Below are 21,966 nucleotides of genomic sequence, written 5' to 3'. Positions count from 1 at the left end.
AACAACGTTTGAAAAACCTGACTTTGACCAACTACAACTCGTACTGGTAATTTAATTATACGAGATCGATGTTGCCCCAAGTATTGGGTACTGATTCAAATAAATGAATGTAAAATCAACATACTTTTCATACGAAATATGTCAATAACCTCAAACGGCTCAAAACCTCATGTGTCTACACTGTTAAAGCTGGATTTTCCTTTGTGCGTAAATGCCGTCGTCGACCACGACAGGGGAGAATCTCAGATTGGGTAGATTTCAATTTAGCTACATAACCTAAAAGATTATGTTCAATTATGTTTTTATGGGGCAGGTTGAGCTTATACTTTTTCATCCTATTATATTAAGCGAGCAATTTCTGTATATTTTTATATCTGGTTATTTATGTTCAACAGATCTCCAAAACGGCTCTAACGATTTCCACGAAATTTGGAACATATTAGGTTTATGATATAAAAATTAGATTGCACTAGGTCTCATTCTTGAAAAAACTGAACGACATAAAAAATATGGTGTGGCGCACTCACACAACTTTCCTTGCCGTTATGAAAATAATTGATCACCTGACGCTAGTGTTCTCGCGCATCTCAAGTCTACTATTCAAAGATATGAGACAGCTGGTGATAGGTCAATAATGCTGGAAACACACGAGGTCTGCTATCTCTTCGTAGTGAATGATTTAATAGAACCAACAGTTGCCAACAGTTTGCAATTTAATAATCACATTTTCTCGAATTTCAAGCTTATTTTTAATTTTAGGTGAAAATGTTACTGGACATTAATTGCAGAGATTTTCATGCTCAATCTTTTCCACTTGAAATTTTTTGTTTAAATTGTATATGAAGCCTGATAATTGGGAATCTAAAATCAAACTTTGAATAGATGGGGAGGAACTCCTGGAATTTTTACAGATATGGGACTTGTGGCAGTTGATAGAGCTTATCAGTGCCTTTTTCAAGTATAAATTTGATTAAAATCGTTGGAGCCGTTTTCGAGAAAATCACGAAAAACCCTGTTTTTGATAACATTTTAGCCGCCATCTTGGATTGCATTTGATCGAAATTGTTCGTGTCGGATCCATAGTGTAAGGACCTTACGTTCCAAATTTCAAGTCCTTCCGTTAACTGGGAGATGAGATATCGTGTACACAGACGCACATACACTCATACACTCACACATACAGACCAATACCCAAAAACCACTTTTTCGGACTCAGGGGACCTTGAAACGTATAGAAATTAAGAAATTGGGGTACCTTATTTTTTTCGGAAAGCAATACTTTCCTTACCTATGGTAATAGGAAAAGGAAAGTAAACAGATAATTCATCCTTGGCTGAAATAGCTGAGACTTTCGTCGTCTGTGGATAGTAAAAAGTGAGCGAGTGATACTGTGGAAAATCAAAATATCGCATCCCCGAAATTCATAAGCTGACGTATAGCCAGGTGTAAAATATAAACACGATCATTTTAGAGAATCGTGTTCTGTTTATCAATAAATAAAAATAACGAGCGAAGCTCGGTTCCCCGATATTACTTTTAAATAATGGCAATCTGTTGATATTACTAGAAATGTTTAATTATTCAATAATAAAGACAAATAATGAAAAGTTATTTGATCAGCTGTTTTAGCGCACTTGAAATTTGGACCATATGAATGTCAACAATGCTTGTCGTCGACTGCGGAAATTTACGCATAAACGAAAATGCACCTTAAGAGGTATTCGAAACTTCCATGAATTGTAACATTTTCAAGTCTTAAAGCTTAGGTTAGGCTTACCAGCTCGCCATATGCCGGACTGGGTCCCCAGGAGATGACGCTGTTGTCGGCTGCGACCACGACACACGTGTTGCCGCAGGCGGCCGCTCGCACGTTCCAGCCGGACAGGTCCTGGATTGGCTTCGGATACATGTTCGCCTCACCCGTCTTCTTCGTCTGACCAAACAAGTATGACATCTCTGCAACAAGCAAAACATTTAGCCTTACTTCCACCACTACACTACCACAGAATACATACAGAATGGAAACTCGGCTAGTACCTTGTCACAAAAATCCGCCATTTTGGAAGAAAGTTTAGCATTGTAATAGCACAGAATAGGTACAGAATGGAAACTGTCAATCAAACGCCTATCCAACCAATGCTTTTTACATGGCGCAAATACTAGACACGTCACGTGACCTTAGGAAGTTCCAATCCTGGTCTTCTGATTGGCTCGCGGCATTAAACAAGATCAATTGATCCGGATCAGTAAAGTGACCCGAACCTCCCATCAATACTATTACAATGCGGAACTTCCTAACAAGATGGCGGATTTTTGCGCCAGGGTACTAGCCGAGTTTCCATACTGTATGTATACTGTGGTAATAGTATTGATGGGAGGTTCGGATCACTTTACTGATCCGGATCAATCTGTCTCATTCACTGCCGCGAGCCAATCAAAAGACCAGGATTTTAACTTCCAACAAGATGGCGCAGTCACGTGACGTGTCTCTTCCACTCAAGTATTTGTGACATGTAAAAAGCATTGTTTGGATAGGCGTTTAATTGATAGTTTCCATTCTGTATGTATTCTGTGACACTACTCCAATTCCTATATCAATAGTAAAAAAGTACTGTACATGCATTAGTAAAATTACTATTTGTAAATATTTTACAATTACTTATTTATAGTTTACTATTAAAGCATTAGATTACTATTTGTAAATAGTGAAGTATAAGTATTTATATTGGAAAATTATGAAAATATTAAATAATAATTGAGCGTCAGAGGATGGAGGCATGAGGCTTGTAATAAGGTGCAATTTGAAAGGTTGCTTCTAACACCGTGCAAACATAGTGGAAGTAAACTAACTAGCTGGAAAGTGTTGATGTAATACATGTATTGAAATGGGTAGAGACATACCGCTCCACTATTCGCCACCATCTAATTACATGCATTAAATTCAACACTCTCAATCTTGAAGCTACCACTACTTTGCACCCATAGAGATGAATGAAGAGGCTCTTTGAAGAAGGCCAAGGCTCTGAATGGCTTGTAACGTCAAGGAGCAAGTACAGTATTCAGAACATTTTTACAGTAAAATATTGTGTCAGTAAATTCAATTAAAACTGTCAGTCTTCCATATAAATAGCATCCGTGCTTCATATTCATCAAATGTTTCTATTGAAACTACAGTTTGAAGTGCTTTTCACAATAAAGTTTCACGCTGAGCACAATAAGTGTTTAGTTCACTAATGGGAAGCCAGAATAGCATCCGAGAAGATATCTGCACCAGTAAACGCCTAAGGACGTTTTCACATAAACCGATTGTCGGCCGACACACAGAATTGTCCTCAGATTCACAAATGCTTACCAACAGCCGACAATCGCCAAGTTAAAAGATGAATCACAAGTATTAAATATACAACAAAACCATTAGAATAAGAAAATAAAGGATAAAAATAATGATATAATTATAAATACATACTGTTCTCAGTGTAAACAATGCTGAAGCTCGATCCACACACAACTCCCTTGGCACCACGGCCTTGAGTTTCGAAAAACTTGACAAGGCGAGGCACCAACTCGTCTTTGGTATCAGCATGGCCCAAACGCCCGTAGCCGCCGAAGCCCCAAGCAAACACGCGCTTCCTTGAGTCCAGAGCAACCTGCAACCAACATACAATTACTCATCAATTAATTATTAATAGTGTGACTTTCAATGACTACTTCGGCTAATACACTACCATACAACCTCGCTAATCCGGCTTATCGGTTAATGTGCACCTACTGTATCAGAGATAGATGAAATTCCCTAAGAGTCGTACTAATGATGCCTGAAATCTTCTTTCTTAATCAACTAAAAGTATTAGTATTGAAATTCAACACGAACTTATGTTGGTAAAACATTAAGGGCCGGTTTCCGAGCTCGGGATTTAGCTAATTTCTAGACTTTGAATAGCTGGAGTCAGAAAATTGCCTTTCCAAAACTAGGCGTAGTCGCAGTTTTTATGACAGTACCTAGTCGCAGGTTTTATTTTCTCATTTCTATAATTGGAAACATTTTTCCTTGACAAAATTAAACATTCCTATATAATTCAAAATAGCTGTAACTTTACATAGTTTTCTCTTTTTTGTGTTCTATTTTCTAGTTTTTCGAAATTTAATTCAAACGTGACTATGACAATGACTACGACTACGCACCGTTTCGGAAAGCCAATTTTCTAACTCCATCTGTTTAAAGTCTAGAACTTAGCCAAATCCCGAGCTCGGAAACCAACACTAAATTATTTATTGGCTCTAAAATTAATCGGGCTCGACATGAAAACTCTCAACAGCCAGAACACTGATAGTGACCTGAGCCAGCCTAATCACTCCATATTGAGGTTTTCAAATATTGAGAAGACTAATTACTAGAAGATGACAAGTTATTAATTTTCTACAAACTGATTACGAAGGTTCACTTTTCTCAACTCTTAAATTTTTCAGAGTTGCCTTGTATGCATAGTTGACTTTTTAGACCTGAAGAATATAAACTCTGTATACAGGTCTCTATATAAGTCACTAATAGGTGGGTTCAACTGAGGGACCGGAATATTTTGTATAGCCTAAATACAAATCTTCTCCTTTACAGAACTACTCCCTCCCGGTTTTCAGTTTAATTCTTGCAAAAATCTATAGACAATCAAGAATAAGAACCACCACTTCATTGATAAAATTACAACAAATTATTTTCTTTCATCAGATTTTTAATTCTAACAGAAAGTAGTTGATGAAAATTTCAACTTAATTATCAAATTTACCGTATGGTTGGTTCCACAAGCCACGTCGAGAATATCGGTGACTTCAATGGGTGTCGTATGGTTGTCCTTGGCCTTATCAACGTACAGCATTATTATTTTTGGCACCTTTTCACACATGTACGAAATCTTGTTCGCCCGACCAATGTACTCGCCATTTGAATTGTGACCTGGAAAATTTCAAATAAGACATGGGTAATGGAAGATTTGAGATATTTCAACACTTTTTTTCATAGCGGATGATTCCCACATGAACTTTTTGCTTGTGCGTGGGTAATGAAAGTGCGAGGGTGATTTTCTGAGGAGATCAAACGTCCATGCCTATTCTATGGGATTCGACCAGGTAGCACTAGCAGACTAAAGGATGCAACGCCTTAGTCGTCTCGGCTATCCTGGCCGGCGAATCAAGGGGATGCAGTCTATAGAATGTTCAAATCAAATCAAAATCTTTACTTCGCCAAAATACAAAATCACTTGAAATACTTAAAATTATCAATACAATAATAACTGAAATATACAGTAGATACATAATCATAGAAATGAATAATACATTTCAAATGAATATATTGAATTGGCACAGCTAGCAAGGCGAACTTGTGCGCTAGCTGTGAGTTCATTTTAGATATATATTTTTTAAACTTGCTTGCAAAATGATAAAAATACAAACAATAAGATTAGTATAAAGAAAATTACAAATACAAAGGCAAAAACAAAAATGAAATATCCCATCCGGCTACAAACCAAAACAATCAAAATGAACTATTAATAAAACGCTAATCTGACAAAAAATCATTGCTCAATACCATGTGATATTATCAATGTCATAACTGATTGACAACAGTACCATATCTATGAGAATAATTTTTCCATAACTAAATGTTATAAATGTATATTTCAAAATGACGAATGAAAATCAGTAAGCCTATAAGAGGATCTGCATTTATTAACGGAAATAAAAATTATTGTGTAATACCTATCCGACCCATTACGGATCCGGTGTCTAATAGCCTATCAAGACCTATCTTCGTATGCCCGTCAAATTGAATAAAAACCAATACTCTATTGATTGTTCATCGGGAAAGAAATATAAATTACAGAAAAATATTGTGATATAGCTTTATTAGAGCAGGTTTCTAGAGCCGAAATGACGAGGAATGTGGAACGCCTTTGATTGGGAGTTTACAGGAAATTGCGGTGAGTTCTAAAGGAAAATAAAAAAGATCTCTTACGTTATAAATCTCAAGTCAAAATCAGTTAATGATTGAAGAATCGTTCAAATTTACCGTTCTCAATTGGGAATCCGTATTCCACCAAATCACATATATCAAACTCACCCACCCCCCGAACACAACTTTCTTTTACTAGATATGTTATTATCCAAGATTAAGACCATTAGGTGAACCAAATATTTCAAGATTCCCTATCGATTTATTTAATTTCACTACTACAAAATGCACATTAAATAATTGATTGTCATAATTTACTAATAAATCCATCCACATTGATCAATCCCTCTCCTTTGTTATAATCACTATTTCTCAACAATTGATAACTGAATTGCAGGAATAAAAAAAAAAAATCGGCGTGAGCAATCTCTGAGCAAAAAATCTTTATGCTAACCACTATCTTAATATTTTGTTCAAGAGAAAATTATATTGAATTTTAGACAAAAATGATGTGCACTTTGCTTATAAATTTGACTTACCCAGTTGGCCGTACTCAGGAGAGCCGAAAGAATGCAACATTCCTTTGCAATCCAAAATGACACTGAAGTCTGCGCCACACACAACTTTAACAATAGGAGGACCCTTGTACCTGACCTGCATCAACCACAATAGCAATTCATTATCTCCTTAAGAAATGAACTGAACTCATAGAGTGACAAGATAAATTTTCATCAAAATGGTTTATTTATAATTCATCATTATAATTGTGGATTAGACAGTGGAATGTAATACAGATGCAGGAATATGTATTATAACACCTTTCTATTCGACATATAATATTAAATAAATAGTGCTTATATTACACTTCCAATTCCATTGCTTTCCAGACTTTTCTATGAACTAGGAGTAGACATAAAAGTCACTAAAATTTGGACTTGGGATCATATACACTATCTACGCACATACTGAATGAAAAAAAAAACGACATATTGTCATTATAATCTAAGTTCATCGTTTAGCTAAGCTTACATGTCGCTAAAGTCGTATTTATTATAATTTGATCAAATAGTTTATTATAATGTGATAAAATACTTTCATGAATACATTCTGAGTTTCAAACGACATCTAATCTATCTCCGTATGAACTGATATTCTCATTGTGCAGTTCTTAAAGTTTTAGTTCACTAAAATTAAATTTAGTTTACTCATTATGAGTAGAAAATTATAGAGAAACACTCTCTGGTCCAAAAGCATTTCAAATCCTAAAGAGTAGAAAATTCAAGAGAAACTTACGCGAACAGCGGTCAGATGCTCCTGTGCTCCATTGCCAGATCCGCACTGACCCATCTTGTTATCGCCACAGGCGTACACGATGCCGCGATCTGAACCAACATCATAAACAATTATTTTCAAACTAGTAACTCACCAATCACCAGTCGATGCATTGTCAAGCACTTTTTCAAGTACCTGCAAAACTACCAGAAACTCAATAAAGCACCGAAATATCCATCACAAGTTCATAAGCCATAACATCGAAATAAATAGCAGAACATACTAAGAAATACGATATGAGTTTTTGGATTGGAACAAATAGTATTTCTATTGATGTGTTTTTAATGCAATGTTTTTCATTTTTTAGCCTAGTATACTTGTTTTTCAATATATTTTTGTTTTGCTTTCTTTCATAAAATGTATCTAATCTTATCAATTTCAGTTGAACTACAGTCTACTCTTTATTCTTCATTGTTTGAATAATATAATATATTATTAGATAATTTTCTGTATAATTGAGAGGACACTATCTGTTGGGAGTTACAAAAATGGTCAGAATAATATTACATGCAAGTATCACAGCCTAAAATAATAATTGAGACACATAACCTTGATGTTTTCTTAGCTGTCCTGGATGGTAAATATCCTACTAATAATTTCAGGCTGTTAACTAGAAGCATCATCCTACAATAGTAACACGATACTATAAGCAGGCCTCCTTATTAATGGCATCGTGTTTATTCTAGTTGTGTCTTGTGTGGTCTGATGTTATAAGTAGGTAGCGAAATGATATTGTACAATAATGTTGACTGACTAGGGACCACTTTTTATCATTTTTTGAACATTAGTTGATACTTAAAATTATATTTTAACAATCCAATACATATTGTGAAATTCCCGAAAAAAAACCTTGTCTAGGGAATAATTTACCAGTTAAGAAGAGAGTGTGGTTGCGTCCCACGGCAGCGTTGACGACAGTGTGTTCCTTCAACTCTTCAACGTACGTTGGAACGTCTTTCCTGACAATATCTCCCAAACCCAACTGTCCTCTCTCATTTCGACCTGCAGAAACAATTAAATTAAAACAAATTTTCATTTCAATCTAAGGGGGGAATAACAAAAACACATTTTTCTATTTGATAACTTTAGATTGGGCTATATGTAGTCTGATTGAGACTAGTCATTTTCTGCAATATTACTTCAAGAATTTGATTTACCGGTACTAAAATAAGATTAGTTTAAAGGATGAAATGAATTTCAGGAGTGTAATGTGTTTCAAATTAAAGCCAATGAAACTGATACCGGTGGCGCCGTGGATGGTTCTCAAATTGGTTTCAAGAAGTTACAACTTTGGCAAAGGCTTGGTGCAGAGTTCCAAGGCTTAGTTTTGCTTTTGAAATACCTGCCAAGCTTCATATTTTAGGAAGTCAATAATCACCTACATATTGATGAACTAAAACATTATGATGGATCTATTCTAAAAAGTGCAGTAGATAAAAGTTGACAAAAAAGTTAATTCACTGTAATAGCTCTTCACGAAACTCCATTAAAAAGGTTTTTGAGATTTATAAGCATCAAATGTTGAAATGTTTACAAAGTGCTGCTTAACTTCACCAAATAACAAAGTTATGTGAATTTTTCTATTATTTATAGACAAAAAAGTTGAACATTATTTGTTGACTCATTACTATAAAAGCTGTCATGACATGTTTCTTGACATGAAAGCTGTTGTTGTTTTGTTGAAGAGGCAAGAGCAGGTTACTACTCACCAAAGCACATGGCCTTCCAATCCTCAGTGATGATAACACTATGGGCAGCATTGCAACCGCTAATAGCCACCCTCACCCGAATTCCAGACAATGTCGAGATGCGATGAGGAGAATAGAGATTGCGCCCCACATGAGCAGTCTTACAACCCTTGATTGGTGCTTTCCTTCCTGACATGTCCCAATTTGCACATCCACAAATGAGCATGACCCCAATGTGGTCTGGGCCCTTGACACGCTGTAAAAAGACACACTTACTGCAATTTACAGTACTACATGGCTGTGGCTAGTACTACAATACTAAGTAGGCTACAGGTTTAAAATATATATGTTGTCCTACAAGACTAAAGCACTACGGTAACTTAGTAGTAGACGCGCAAAATTTATTTGGCACGACTTTAAAATTCATGGCGCCAACGGAACACGGCTGTTACGATCGTAAATGTAGTTTTTACAATGACGGTCTAATTCCTAGACGACAACTGTAGCCGCGCTGTATCAACTGCTATAGCCTAGTTTAAATAAGTGATACAATAATATACAGTAAAATAGTACAGGCGTTAATACATTTGTCTTGCGGCTAGAGTCGTCGTTTAGAATCAATTCACCCTGTAATACCAGCGCCACACTCAAGTCACTTACAACGTGCTTACAGTATACTTCTATATGGGCGGATTAAAGGCGAGCGGAGGCATAACAAACATTCACATTCTTGCGCTTGTCGACATTTGTAAGAACTTGGCAAGAGTGTGGAAGCGGCATGAAAAAAATTTGGCGTTTTTTACGCTCGTATAGTTGTGGCCCAAGGAGAGAAAAACTTATTAAGCTTAATATTTTTATTTACATTTAAATTAAGCTGAATATAACTGTCAAAAAAGAAACAATGCAATTTTCTACTAATTAACAAACGATCACACATCATTTATTGCCAGGTGGCAGTTTCAATTTAACTCACTTTAAGAGATGAAAATAATATATTTACATCAGATTCAAATGAGAAGGTAGTCTTGACCTCTCAACATACTGATTAATAGAAACAGTGCTATAAAATTGTATCTAATGCAACTAGAATTTATGGTTAACGAGTTCCTACCTACCGTACCACCAACATTTTGGCAAGTAAATTCCTTGACAGTAATTGTAAATATCAGTAGGCCTACGTGTAAGGTTTGAATCGCATAATTCAAAGAAATGTCAGATTTGGAGAAGATTTTAACTTAACATTGCCACATAATAGGACAAAAGAGTACCTAGCGTAGCGTGGCCTCGTTGTTGGACCTAGGTTAACACCGGATAACCCAAATTAGGAGAAGATATTTTTGACAACTTTCAATGTTTTTAAAAATGGAAAATAAACATGATAATTAGATAAACAAACTTACCAATGAGTCATTAACCGGCAAGTCGTCGATTTCATTTGTATCGTCGTTGTGAGAATGGTTAGCCGATTCATCATTAGAAGCATCACTGTGAAAATCATCGAAGTCACTCAAATCATCATCGTGCCGTTTGCCATTTTTCTTGGATTTTTTGGAAGGACCCTGTCCACCTTTTGATTTACGTTTTGATGACATTTCCAAATATAATCAAAACAAAAAGTATCAAATAGATAGGAAGAAGGTACGCGTAAACAAACTTCTTCTTCCAGTATGCGTATGCCCTTTTTATCGATTCTAAATTACATCGGTGTCTCTTCGTTGTTGAAGCCTTCTTTCCATTTTGATTTAGTTAGCAGAGTTTCCAGTAGTGTGAGCCAATCGCAATCAACTTTGAAAAAAAGAAGGAGAAGGGATGCCCATATGGCGAAAGTAGGTCGAAGGTCGGTTGACGATTGTCGGTTTGACTGTTGACTGTTGTTTTCAAAAATTTTGAACGCTCTTTGTTTGAATAACTTTTATGAACTGTTTTATTAACCTTGCTGGATATCAAGTTTTTATTATTTTGAGTGACAAGTTTTATTATTACTTTTGTAAGTGTTTATTTCTGTTTTGAGAGGAATTCCGTGTTTTTATTAGAAATATACTGTAGGTAGGCTACTTGACAAAACCGTTGGTTAGATCATAAAAGAAGTTAGCCGATCTTTGTTTTCAAAATGATTCTGTTTGTATATATATTTTATATTAATATTAGCCTAGGTAGTTTATTATTATTTGACATAATGCCTGTTTTATTAATATTTAGCAACATTGATACACGGTAGGCCTACACAATTGTTTTTAAGTTAGGTACCGGTATTATATTGTCATGAACTCATATTAAAACCGTTTATCATCACATAATTTGGTGGTAAGGTACCGTAACTTACTTAGCAAATTTTAAAAGTCAGATAAATTTAATAGTTAAGCCTATCAATGTTCCGTAAGTCAAGTTATTTATTAGGCTTATTAAAAGTCAACTTAATAGCCTTCTGTAATATAACTCACTGTACTAAATTCAATCAGCAATACCTTAATTTACGTAGGCCTAAAATTTTTTAAAGTTACATTTAAAACACAAAGTTCATCAAGATGGCACTAGAAGATGCGAGCATTAAAATAACTCAAACAAAAGTGGCCATCACCAATACCATACAATTGCACACTTAACAAGTTTCTGAGTAACACCTTCATGAAACCACACAATTGGAGGTTGCGGACATTCTGTGGCAGTTTTTTTTATTTTTTATGGCTTGAATGGGGTAGTTGCTATGCAAACGCGACAGTCTGGATTGTGGCTGGTTGATATTAGTCCTGGTGTTGTGCTGATGCAATTGACCTCTCTCCTGAAACCTATATGGATGGAGTTTCCCCTTCAGCTGTAGGATTCAAGGCAGGTGCGCTACTGATAATGTAAAGAACTTTTTTCAGGAAAATCCTCTCACATGCTCCCACGTGGCCCCGGATCTTTAAACCGTAGTTGATGTGACTATGGAAGAGACCGTGGTAGGTTTTTAGTAGGTACCTGGTGGGCACGTGCCTCTTCAGCTTCCGCATCAGATATGTCACCTTTGACAGTCGACTGCAAACTATGCTCACATGTTGCTCCTATGACAACCTCTTGTCTGTCAAAGGAAGGTGGATTATGCACGACTTGTCTGATGAAAATCACACTCTAGCCTCTTCAAGCAATTGGGATGGTCATTTGGGAAGCCTCATCCTGTGCAATTAATGTGATGTGATCTGCAAATAAAAGAGCCTCATTCCCATCCATCTGAAGGATGATAATGAAGATGAGGAAAAGCAGTTGGAACCCTCTAGCACACCAAACATGACATCCTGCTCCATGAACCATGATGACCTGCTTTCTTCTGGCAAAGTAATCCCTCACTATCCTGAGACAGAGAACTACTCCAGATATGCCATATATCTCCAGTTTTACAGCAGTATTATCATACAAGACACAATCAAATGCCTTTGTCAGGTTGAATAGGGTTGAAGCAACAACTCCTTGTCTACTCTCTAATGCCCTTAACAGTCTCTCAACCAAAAAATGCATATTTTGATTGGAAGAAAAAGCTACACTCAAAATAGGCAGACATTTGTGTGTACAAATGATTGGACAATTTTGAAAAAATTTTGAATGATTGCTTTTGTCCTGAAATTTGACAGCTCCTCTGGATTGCCTTTTTGAAATATAGGTGAAATCATCGATTTTTTCAATAATTAATCAGGTAATAAACCAGTATGCAGACAGTCATTGATCAATCTGCTCAGGGGGCATCTCGATGACAGCAGTCATCGCTATATAAATGCTATAGGCTGTATATATCAGGGCTAGGTAAGTTTTTATAGCTTGTTACAATATCAATCGCATCCAAATTTTCCCACTTGGAGAATCTATGATCATGTACAGGAACATGGTCTATCGCCTCCTGTAGATTCTGAAAATGACTCTCTTATAATCCTGAGGGAAATTGAGAAATTTCCCAAGATGGATCCTACAAGACATCTAATTCACAAAAATGTGGCAGTCTGTTGAAAATATTCACCGTTTGCATAGCGGGAAAGTATTTTGCTTTTGTCAGTCTTGTGTAGGGCACGTCGATCTTGCCTCGCCTCCTGGTGTTGGCGTAGCTGGTGCCTCTCCTGAAAGACGTGAACCTCACTCCGTAAAACGGCAATGAGCTATACATGTAAGTTGCTGACTGTAGATAGTCAGTATTCTCAAACGTATGAAAATTGGCTGATAGGTTTTCAGGTACTGAGTTGACTTTTGCAGAAGGTGAGTTCTTTCACAGCCCTTCATAATTGCTCCAAAGTACTATTCTAAAATTCAAGTGACAATGGAAAAGTCCATAGTATGCTGTATCTAAGTAGCTGGTAGGCACATGATCATCAAGAACTACATGGCTAGTCAATTACACAGCATTTGCTCCCATGATAGAATAAAGTCCACCATAAGACCTTAGAGATGACCACTGCCTCACCATGGCTGACTAACCTCAAGATACACAACAGGTTCTGTGTTTTCCTCCAATTCAGGCGCAGCTTATTTGATTTAAACTACTGCATAGCCTTCTCCATCGGTATCAGTCGATTTGGCCTGGTTACAGATGTTTGGGGATCCCCGTGGCACTATGTACATCACATATTTGGCCGTTGTTTCAATCCATTTATAAATTATTCTAGTTATTAACATTTTTTTAAATATAAGATATAATCAAAATGTTGAAAAGATGAATAGCTTTCATAGTGGAGTTGCATTTTTAATGTATTCATTGTTCTAATCTTATGATTATAATCGTATGATTCCAATTGTTTCAGATTTCATCAAAATATTCATGGGTAACTCATCTGGCATACAGAGTATCAGGAATGAAGATAACGGTGGAGTTGAGCCACCTGCCACCAGAGTGCTCCCAACAATTAAAGATCCACGTTCACCTACTGAGGGCATTGTAAGAACTCCAATTGAGGTGAGGGTAAAGTGATTATCACTTTAAAACAAGTTATTTAATATTATTATTATTCTGTTGAAAGATTAATTTTTCAATCGTTTTGAAAATAACAGTATTGCTCTTCTAAGCGTGGGATATTGAATCCCACGTTAGTGACACTGTTATTGAAACAAGACAATAGAAACAACTGTACCTTGCTTTTACTAGTATAATCATGATCAGTACCTAAACTGAACTTTACTTTGCTTGAAACATATGCGACATGTAAATAATTTGTTGTTAGTTGAACTTTTTACTCAAAATGCATATTGTAATGCTTGCTAAAGTTATAAATTATTCTGAAACTTTCAAATTTAGAATATAATCATCATTTAAATAACACAAGTATTTCAATAGTCACATTGCCTTATTAAGACTTGATCTGTATAATGTATATTACTCTATAAAATCTGAACAATGTTTTATATTTCATCTTGAGAATAATTTACTTCTTTATAAAATTGAGGTACAAGGGAAGATCACATTATTAAAATAAAAAAAATGATAATGATTCACAACTCTTATTACTCTTTTATTGAAGTGGTAAAGAGTAATTTTTGTTATAATATGTGTGAATATTTGTTGTTGATATCACAGGTGAATAGTACGCCGAAAACAGCGAGTGAGATGAACGCTCAGAGAGCGTTGAATGGAGATTCGCCGTCGATTTTAAGCGGAAGCAGAATGACTGAGGTGAAAAGACGCAGTGTCTATAAGATGCAAGTGGAAGGCTTGCCGGCAACGGGCGGGTTGTACGAGAAGCCCTACCTCGAGACAGACCTGGATGCGATTGGAGACGGTGTCGTTGTCACCAAGGCCATCATACAGCATCGTCGAATCGCACAGCTGCTGCAAATGGATAGTCAGCCTGCCAGCACAAACGACGAACAAACTTCCAAGGTGATTTCAATTCAATTTATTTTTACACACACATACAAGTTTAATACAGAGAATAACAAAAAGAATACATGCAAACAACAACAACAATACACATTAAAGCAAAATAAAAAGAAAGTGGTGCAAAAAAATGGATAGAAGATTTCAACTATGGATATCCATGTACCATGTACTAGGAAAACCTATATTTAAAACCATTTTAATGGATATCTTGAGCTATTACTAGAAATACTAGAAATTTAGCTAGTTATAAATCACCGTGTTTTTACAATTTATAAATAAAAAGGTTGTTGACGAAGTTAAGGCAATTAGAGGCCACTCTCCCACTTGAGGGTGACAACATAGTAGAATGGTGAAGGTGTATCAGAGAGAGAGAAGGTATCTGATAGTGTTTAAATAATATACGTATCTAAATGTCTCTGCTTTCTTCTACCTTCTACGCTACCTTGGTGGCTCTAGTTCAAGATGGGGTTCTTACATTGCCTTAACTTTGCCCACATTATTTGTAAAGTTTTAAAATAGAAATAAAGGCGTCTATCCATCTATCTACCCTCGCCGCTTTAATATATTCTGACACATGCATTATTTCTAATTCTCTCAGCTACCTTCTATAATACACTCTACTACCTTTGCTGCTTCACCATGTTTTGACCCTAAACCACATACAGAGTAGGATATTGGGTCTGTGTTATATTAACATTTCATTGCCTTCATTAGGCAAATCTAATGAAATAGGTTCTGATCTCATGAAAGTTCTCGGTTCAGTTTGGGCTACCTTACAAGTTTTCTCTTTGTACATTGAAGCTTTGGTGAGACTAATGTTGATATTACAGTTGGATAGGCGATGATTGAGGATCTAGGCTAGTGTCAACACTTTTTAAATATTAATTATTTTCAATAATGTTGATTTGTGTTACATGGTAATTGACCGAACGTAGTGAGGTCTTTGATTTAACTCGGATTTTCTTTTGTCTGTATGTATGTAACGGCCAAACGCTTTGATAGAATTCGATGAGATTTGGCAGGAATATTCCTTTTTCAACTGCGCGTCGATGTATACACAAGGTTTTTTGAAATTTTGCATTTTAAGGATAATATGAAAAGAAAATGAATTCCTCCATACTCTGATATCACTATATAATTAATTATATATCATCTACTCTGAATATAGGATTAATCAGACTATAGAATTATTCATAATCAATCAGCTGACAAGTGGATTACACAGATGTCTGGAGAAGCCGTGTCTATTTCTATAAGGTCTATAGTTTCAATCAAAGACCTTGAAGAGGTATGCATCTTCAAGGTCTTTGGTTTCAATATTTTGTTTTGCAGTCATGGTATTATTATGCGTGCCCATCAGTATCAATATTCTTACATTTGAACAAACTAATTTAATAGGTGATTAAAAATAATCGAATGAACTAAATAATGCTGAAGAAATTATAATATTTTTGATTGATAAAAATTAATTTTCATCAGATGGAATGATTATCACGGAACTGGAAGAATTATATCATATTGAATACAAATTCAAACGTGAACTGAGTTTGTTAACATTTCAAACAGGTGACATCAGATACTTGTGGATGAGAAACGTGTATCTGGTGTCACCTGTTTACCGGCCTCTCCAGACATCTGTGCAATGCATGCAATGAATAATCCACTTTTCAGCTGATTGATTATGAATAATTCTATAGTCTGATTAATCCTATCTTCAGAGTAGATGGAGGAAATTCCTTTTCCTTTCATATTATCCTTAAAATGCAAAGTTTTAAAAAACCTTGTGTATACATCGACGCGCAGTTAAAAAAAGGAATATTCCTGCCAAATCTCATCGTAGAATTCTATGAACGCGTTTGGCCGTACATAAAGACAAAAGAAAATCCGAGTTAAAACATAGACCTCACTACGTTCGGTCAATTATCATATCAAGATTCCTGTTCTCGTTTTTAGGGCTACTTGAAAGCTTCTAAATCGAATTATCTACTAGCCATTCTTTTAACGACATGTTTATACTCATGTCATTTTCATGAAGTATCAAAATAAATTTATATTCATTAAAATTATTTGTACACCGAATAACTTGAGGATCTATTTCTGATTCTTACAGAATACCTGCATTGACTCATTGAGTGCCCGAATTGATCGGGTATCCTTCGACGACACTTCAATTATATTGAAAGCTGATAGAAATGATAGCTGTATGGAGGATGAAATGATCGTAAACCAGCTGCAATCTGAGGAGAATTGGCAGACACCAGTGAAAGAAGGAAGACGAAGTATTTCCTTCGAATCTCTAGACGAATTCTTATTGACAATCGAAGAACCTAAAGAAGAAAGAACTCGTAAAGCTTTAAAAGCCAGGCCATTCATGACCCCAGATGGAAAGAAAATGAAAAAATCTCTGACTGTAAGTTAATCTTTCACAATCTACATTATGGTTAAATAATATATTTTCAAAGTTATCTCTGAAAATTGAACTCGAATTGAGTCAATGTGAATGACAAGTGTCATCTAGAGTGAAATTCAATTCAAACTGTCAGCAGTTTGATGACAGTTTGTCATCAATGATTTGATGATGACAGTTTCAAGTGGATCTCACAATATAAATTTTTAACTAAAAAATAACTAGAGTAACTATATAATTTCATAATACGAGTATTCTAAGCATTATTTTATTTTTGAGTGAATTATTTATTCTTTTTTTTACAGATCGGGAGAGAAAAACTAAGAATACCTTGTACTATTTCTCTCCCAAATTTATCTAAAATTAAAGTCCAAATGAGGTTATGTCTTCTAGATTTCTACAACAATTTCAGTCCAAAAATATTTATACAAACCATTCTTTTGAATTTAGATGCTCCAAAAACCAGAATAATAATAATTTATAACACTCAGTTATATATAACCTATACAGTTGAATTAATTATTGATGCTATGTGTCTTATTCTAATGATTGGTAATAGTCACTTGAATTTGTTGACATGTAAACATCAACTAAAGGAAATAGCTTCTCACTAAGAACCAAAAAATAATGTTATCCAATAGAAATATGTATCCGCATCCAATGATAAAATCAGCATAATTTTCTGGTAATTAATGATTTCACATAATTATACGGTATCTTTCTGCTACTTGTCTGATGAGATAAGCTAAAACAAAAGCATATTGTTGTGAGAAGTGTTAATATTTTTCGGCGGCCTCCTCAACCACTACCTCCGTAAACAAAGCCGTAGTGCATTCGTGTGACGTCAGCACAGGTAGGGCTCCTACACCAATAAAAACACTAGCTGATATAGATCAGCTGAAATCAACGAATTTTTATTGGTGTAGGAGCCCTACCTGTGCTGACGTCACACTACGGCTTTGTTTACGGAGGTAGTGCCTCAACACCTGTTGTTCTTATAATCTGTATGCACCATTGCACTAATTCATCTTATTTTTGAGCTGCCCAATAATCACTGAATGTAGCAATAATAAATATTCAATAAGCTTCTGAATGCATCAAAATGAGTGTTTCCTTCCTCTGTAAAAACCTGAATATGAATATCTGGTTTGCGCAAAGGCATTTGCCCATGCAGACCATCTTCTAAAAAGTTATTTAGCTTCATAGTGTAATCATAAGATTGGTTTTATTTTATGTTCTTGTTTGTATTGAAACTGTGTTTGAGAACATAACATTTTTATTTTGCATATGCATTTTTTGGAAATAAATATATTTCTATCTGTTTGTTTTTTAAGAGCTGTCTAGTGATACATGTTCGTTGTGCAAAGTCATCACCATTAGTTAATTCATTAATTTGCACATCAAACACTTATCGTCAAAATGATTCTGAGAGGAAAACATCCAAACCCTTCACTATTCCTCTCTCAAATTTGAGATGATTGAACTAAATTTCATTTTAAACTGGATTAAATTCCAGACTCGTTCGTTATAATGTGGCCCATTTTGAGTTTAAGCCACCAGCTAATTAAATTCAGTTTAAACTTTGACTGCAAACGGCTCTTAGACTAATAACTATTCGAAATAAGGTTGAGTCTTGCATTTCAGCCAAGAAGACCGCTGAGTAGTCTATCGAAGTTGAGGCAAATTGGAAACTTTGACTGCGCAAACCGCCTTTAGACTAATAATTTCTTTTAGATACATTTGTTGACAGTGGACTCGCTTACAATTTTTGCACATTTTTCTCTTTTTTCCTACTTTCTTCTCCAATACTTCCCTTTTCTTCTCCTCTTCACCCTTCTTTCCTTACTTTTATACCCTCTACCTGCCAATTACATGGGAAACCATAGTTGGCTAGGTATTTTTCCTCATTTCTTTCTTTTCAGCACACCCGCCATGAAGCTTTTGTATTTCATTGGAAATTTATTTTCGATTGTGATTTTTTTGTGTTTTGATTTCTTTTATGTATATTGTATTGTGTTGATTGGAATAAAAATTAATTGATTGATTGAACTATTAGAAATAAGGTTGAGTCTAAATGATAATTTGCATTTCAGCCAAGAAGACCGCTGAGTTGTCTGTCGAAGAACATCAACTTGGAGACCACAAAGAGCGGCGTGAAGCGCAAAGTGTGGCGTGACATTGGAGAAGAGCGCAAGAGGAGGGGGGTGCATTTGGCGGACGAGAACACACCACCCACCGCTCTGCCGCCCCTCACCGACAAGGTCTCCTCTGCCCCCGGCAAGCTAATCAGGCGACGACGCATTGTGGACTGGGATCACGATGCCACCGTCTTCATTTAGCCTAATTCTGACCCCGCCAATCAACAATAATTATTCATTTATTCTTCCAATAGATCTTGACTGCTGCTTAGATAAGATAATTGATATTTTCCTGTCGGTACTTTTTGCATCCAGCTTTCGTAAGATCCACTTTAAACTATCAGATTTGGTGTCATTTATAACGAATGCTAACAGTTTAAAGTGAATCCACTACAGTAGTAGATCATTTATGTGATTATCTAATACATGATTTTATACAATATTGAGGAAAACTATTAATATAAAAGTGATTAATTTATCACTTTTTTCACTTTCATGATTAATATTTGATTATTATGTTTTCAATATTCTACAAAATTAATCTCATCATCAGTTGGATTTATATTGCAGAAATCGAGTTTCTTGTAAGTTGGGTTTGTATAAACAATGTTGAAATTCCATCTTTTTTCTCTGGGTTGGTGATAATATTGAAAACCGTAAATGAAATTGTTAAAATGTCACAAAATGCAAATGACAAAGTCATAATTAAGCATGATATTTCGGAGTTCAATCAATGAATTTTGTTATCTGAATAATTGTTATTAAGATCAAATCATAATTATTATAAAATGAAGTAGCAAATTGGATATCAAGAAAGACTAAACAAATTATAAGTATTATTCATAATAGCTTTCTTTCAATTTATTCTCTTAATTATAAGCAGTTGTTGCTTCACTATCATATTTAGTGTTTTACTAACTTTATAAGTTATTATAACTTCTTGTATTAGGAAGTACTAATTTTTTCATTTACTTCCAAGTAAGACTTGATATCATTTTTTACATTTACTGGAAAAATCACCAAAGACATTATAATGTTTCCTTGACTCAAAGTGATTTTACTCAAAGATTTCGGAAACGAAATAGCTGTGATTTTTGTAATTTAGACCAAAGTAGTAAATGTGGAAGAATTTTTCCAAATTCATGTTTCTTGTCATTTTTATCTAGCTTGTGCATACTTTTTATGTGCATGTGTGGTTGCTCCAATGAGCTAATGAAAGCATTCCTTGTTAGAATAAGATTTAATACATTGTATTTTTGGTTGAAATAAAAAATTGTGCTGGAAATTTGGTTTAAATTTATTCGCCTTTTCTGAGAAGATTATATCTTATCTTCAAGTAGTACCAGCTTGTTGTATGAACTTGAACACTTGATATAAACTTTGATTTAAATCTGATCTGTGATTTTGATTAAATTAGTAGACACATTACAGTAATATTACTTCATTGATCACTTATTACTTGTAATGAACACCTTCAGCACTTGTAATAAACAATATTGGGTGATTAACGAATAAAAGGAACAAAACTTCGCACAACATTGCTTTATCATACAAAATTATCGAATATTATAATACACCTCAATGTTTTGATCAAATCAAATCTACTGATGGCACATTTCAACAGTTCTTTTACAGCAAAATGGTCTGAAATGACAAGAAACTAACAAATCAATGACTGAAGCATCATTCTTAAAAATATTATCACTGGTTATCTGACTAACAAGATATTGACTAGAAAAGTTGAAACAGAACAAGCATTGATATACATTATTGGGTTTTTAAGAACTAGTTTGATGTTATCATTGAAAAATAATTATTATTTTAGTCAAAATCTAACAACAACATCAATATTATGTTATAAAATTCTAATTAAAAGTAGTTCTGAAATACGCCTTTGTAGTGTGAAATGAAAGTTTGCAGTCAATGTTACTCAAGTTAAAATTCCAGGGATCTTGTTTCCAATACTGATAAAATTTTTCAGTTCCAGAGAGACTATTGGATGTGAAAATTGGTGAAATAAATAAATTATATTAGATGTTCACTGATAACAAAAGTTCGCGTAACTATAAAAAAGCTGATACATCAGAAACTTATGTACAATACAGTAGCCACAAGCAATTCTTCATTAAACAAAAATTCCTTCACTTTAAATTTTGTTTAATTCAATTTTGATGTTGGGTTCAACAATCTGAATGCTTTTTAGTAAATCTAGAGAAACTATCATTTATTTAACTAGCATTTGAAAGGCCACAATGGTAGTCAAACCTCTTGACAAATATTTCAAGTTTAAATTCAAGTACTGTACAGTTATAATATGAAAAACCTTGGATGTGAAATCTAACATGAGATTCTTACTGCATTGCTTTGTCTTGTAAGTACTGTGGGTAGTCTGCTGAGAACAAATAAAACATACAAAACTAAGCTTATGATGATAGGATTTTCCAGTGCGTTCTCACATCATCGGTACATACATTGAACAGCAAATACATTTGGCAAAGCACAATACAGCTAGTTTATGAGTACAGTAGCAAGTGAGAACGATGTCAGTGACAGTAGTTGCATTTCGGATGGCATTTCACACCATTGACCCCGCAGTGGCATCCTCCTGAAGTATCTCCCTTGCC

At 34.9% G+C, this 21,966-nt stretch overlaps 3 protein-coding genes across 5 annotated transcripts in view; 1 reads left to right on the top strand and 2 right to left on the bottom strand.

Annotated features, from left to right (window-relative positions):
- LOC111049883 (protein RCC2 homolog) overlaps window positions 1-10,730 on the bottom strand; it is a 14,418-nt gene extending 3,688 nt beyond the window's left edge. The window contains exons 1-8 of the mRNA XM_039423110.1: window positions 10,365-10,730; window positions 8,986-9,220; window positions 8,147-8,278; window positions 7,238-7,326; window positions 6,484-6,598; window positions 4,782-4,948; window positions 3,467-3,647; window positions 1,778-1,956 (exon numbers count right to left, since the gene is read on the bottom strand). Of these exons, the coding sequence (XP_039279044.1) occupies window positions 1,778-1,956; window positions 3,467-3,647; window positions 4,782-4,948; window positions 6,484-6,598; window positions 7,238-7,326; window positions 8,147-8,278; window positions 8,986-9,220; window positions 10,365-10,556 (1,290 nt within the window). The 5' untranslated portion in view covers window positions 10,557-10,730. The remainder of the gene's footprint in view (window positions 1-1,777; window positions 1,957-3,466; window positions 3,648-4,781; window positions 4,949-6,483; window positions 6,599-7,237; window positions 7,327-8,146; window positions 8,279-8,985; window positions 9,221-10,364) is intronic.
- Window positions 10,611-20,627, top strand: LOC111049884. 3 transcript variants are annotated; one of them, XM_022336063.2, is made up of 5 exons: window positions 10,611-10,951; window positions 13,725-13,876; window positions 14,495-14,797; window positions 16,908-17,207; window positions 19,298-20,627. In XM_022336063.2, exons 1-5 carry the CDS (start codon window positions 10,879-10,881, stop codon window positions 19,541-19,543), a joined length of 1,074 nt encoding a protein of 357 aa, XP_022191755.2. In that variant the 5' UTR covers window positions 10,611-10,878; the 3' UTR covers window positions 19,544-20,627. The 3 variants fall into 3 exon arrangements, with proteins under 3 accessions (XP_022191755.2, XP_039279045.1, XP_022191756.2); XM_039423111.1 differs by lacking the exon at window positions 19,298-20,627 and adding an exon at window positions 18,849-18,935 and having other exon boundaries at window positions 10,718-10,951; XM_022336064.2 differs by having other exon boundaries at window positions 10,863-11,010; window positions 19,298-20,619.
- The window catches only part of LOC111049882, a 42,674-nt gene continuing 41,329 nt past the window's right edge, over window positions 20,622-21,966 (bottom strand). The window contains exon 14 of the mRNA XM_039422718.1: window positions 20,622-21,966. Coding sequence (XP_039278652.1) covers window positions 21,886-21,966 — 81 coding nt within the window. The 3' untranslated portion in view covers window positions 20,622-21,885.

This window comes from Nilaparvata lugens, chromosome 3 (genome assembly GCF_014356525.2).
Source record: "Nilaparvata lugens isolate BPH chromosome 3, ASM1435652v1, whole genome shotgun sequence".
NCBI lineage: Eukaryota > Metazoa > Arthropoda > Insecta > Hemiptera > Delphacidae > Nilaparvata > Nilaparvata lugens.
The sequence above is the reverse complement of the archived record's forward strand: the minus strand, read 5'-3'. Positions and strand labels throughout refer to the sequence as shown.

Coding starts and splice junctions, on each gene's coding strand:
- LOC111049884 (XM_022336063.2), top strand. CDS start 10,879: ATGAACTGTTTTATTAACCTTGCTGGATATCAAGTTTTTATTATTTTG. Junction 10,952..13,724: donor CAAGTTTTATTATTACTTTT/GTAAGTGTTTAT, acceptor CAATTGTTTCAG/ATTTCATCAAAATATTCATG. Junction 14,798..16,907: donor ACGACGAACAAACTTCCAAG/GTGATTTCAATT, acceptor TGATTCTTACAG/AATACCTGCATTGACTCATT.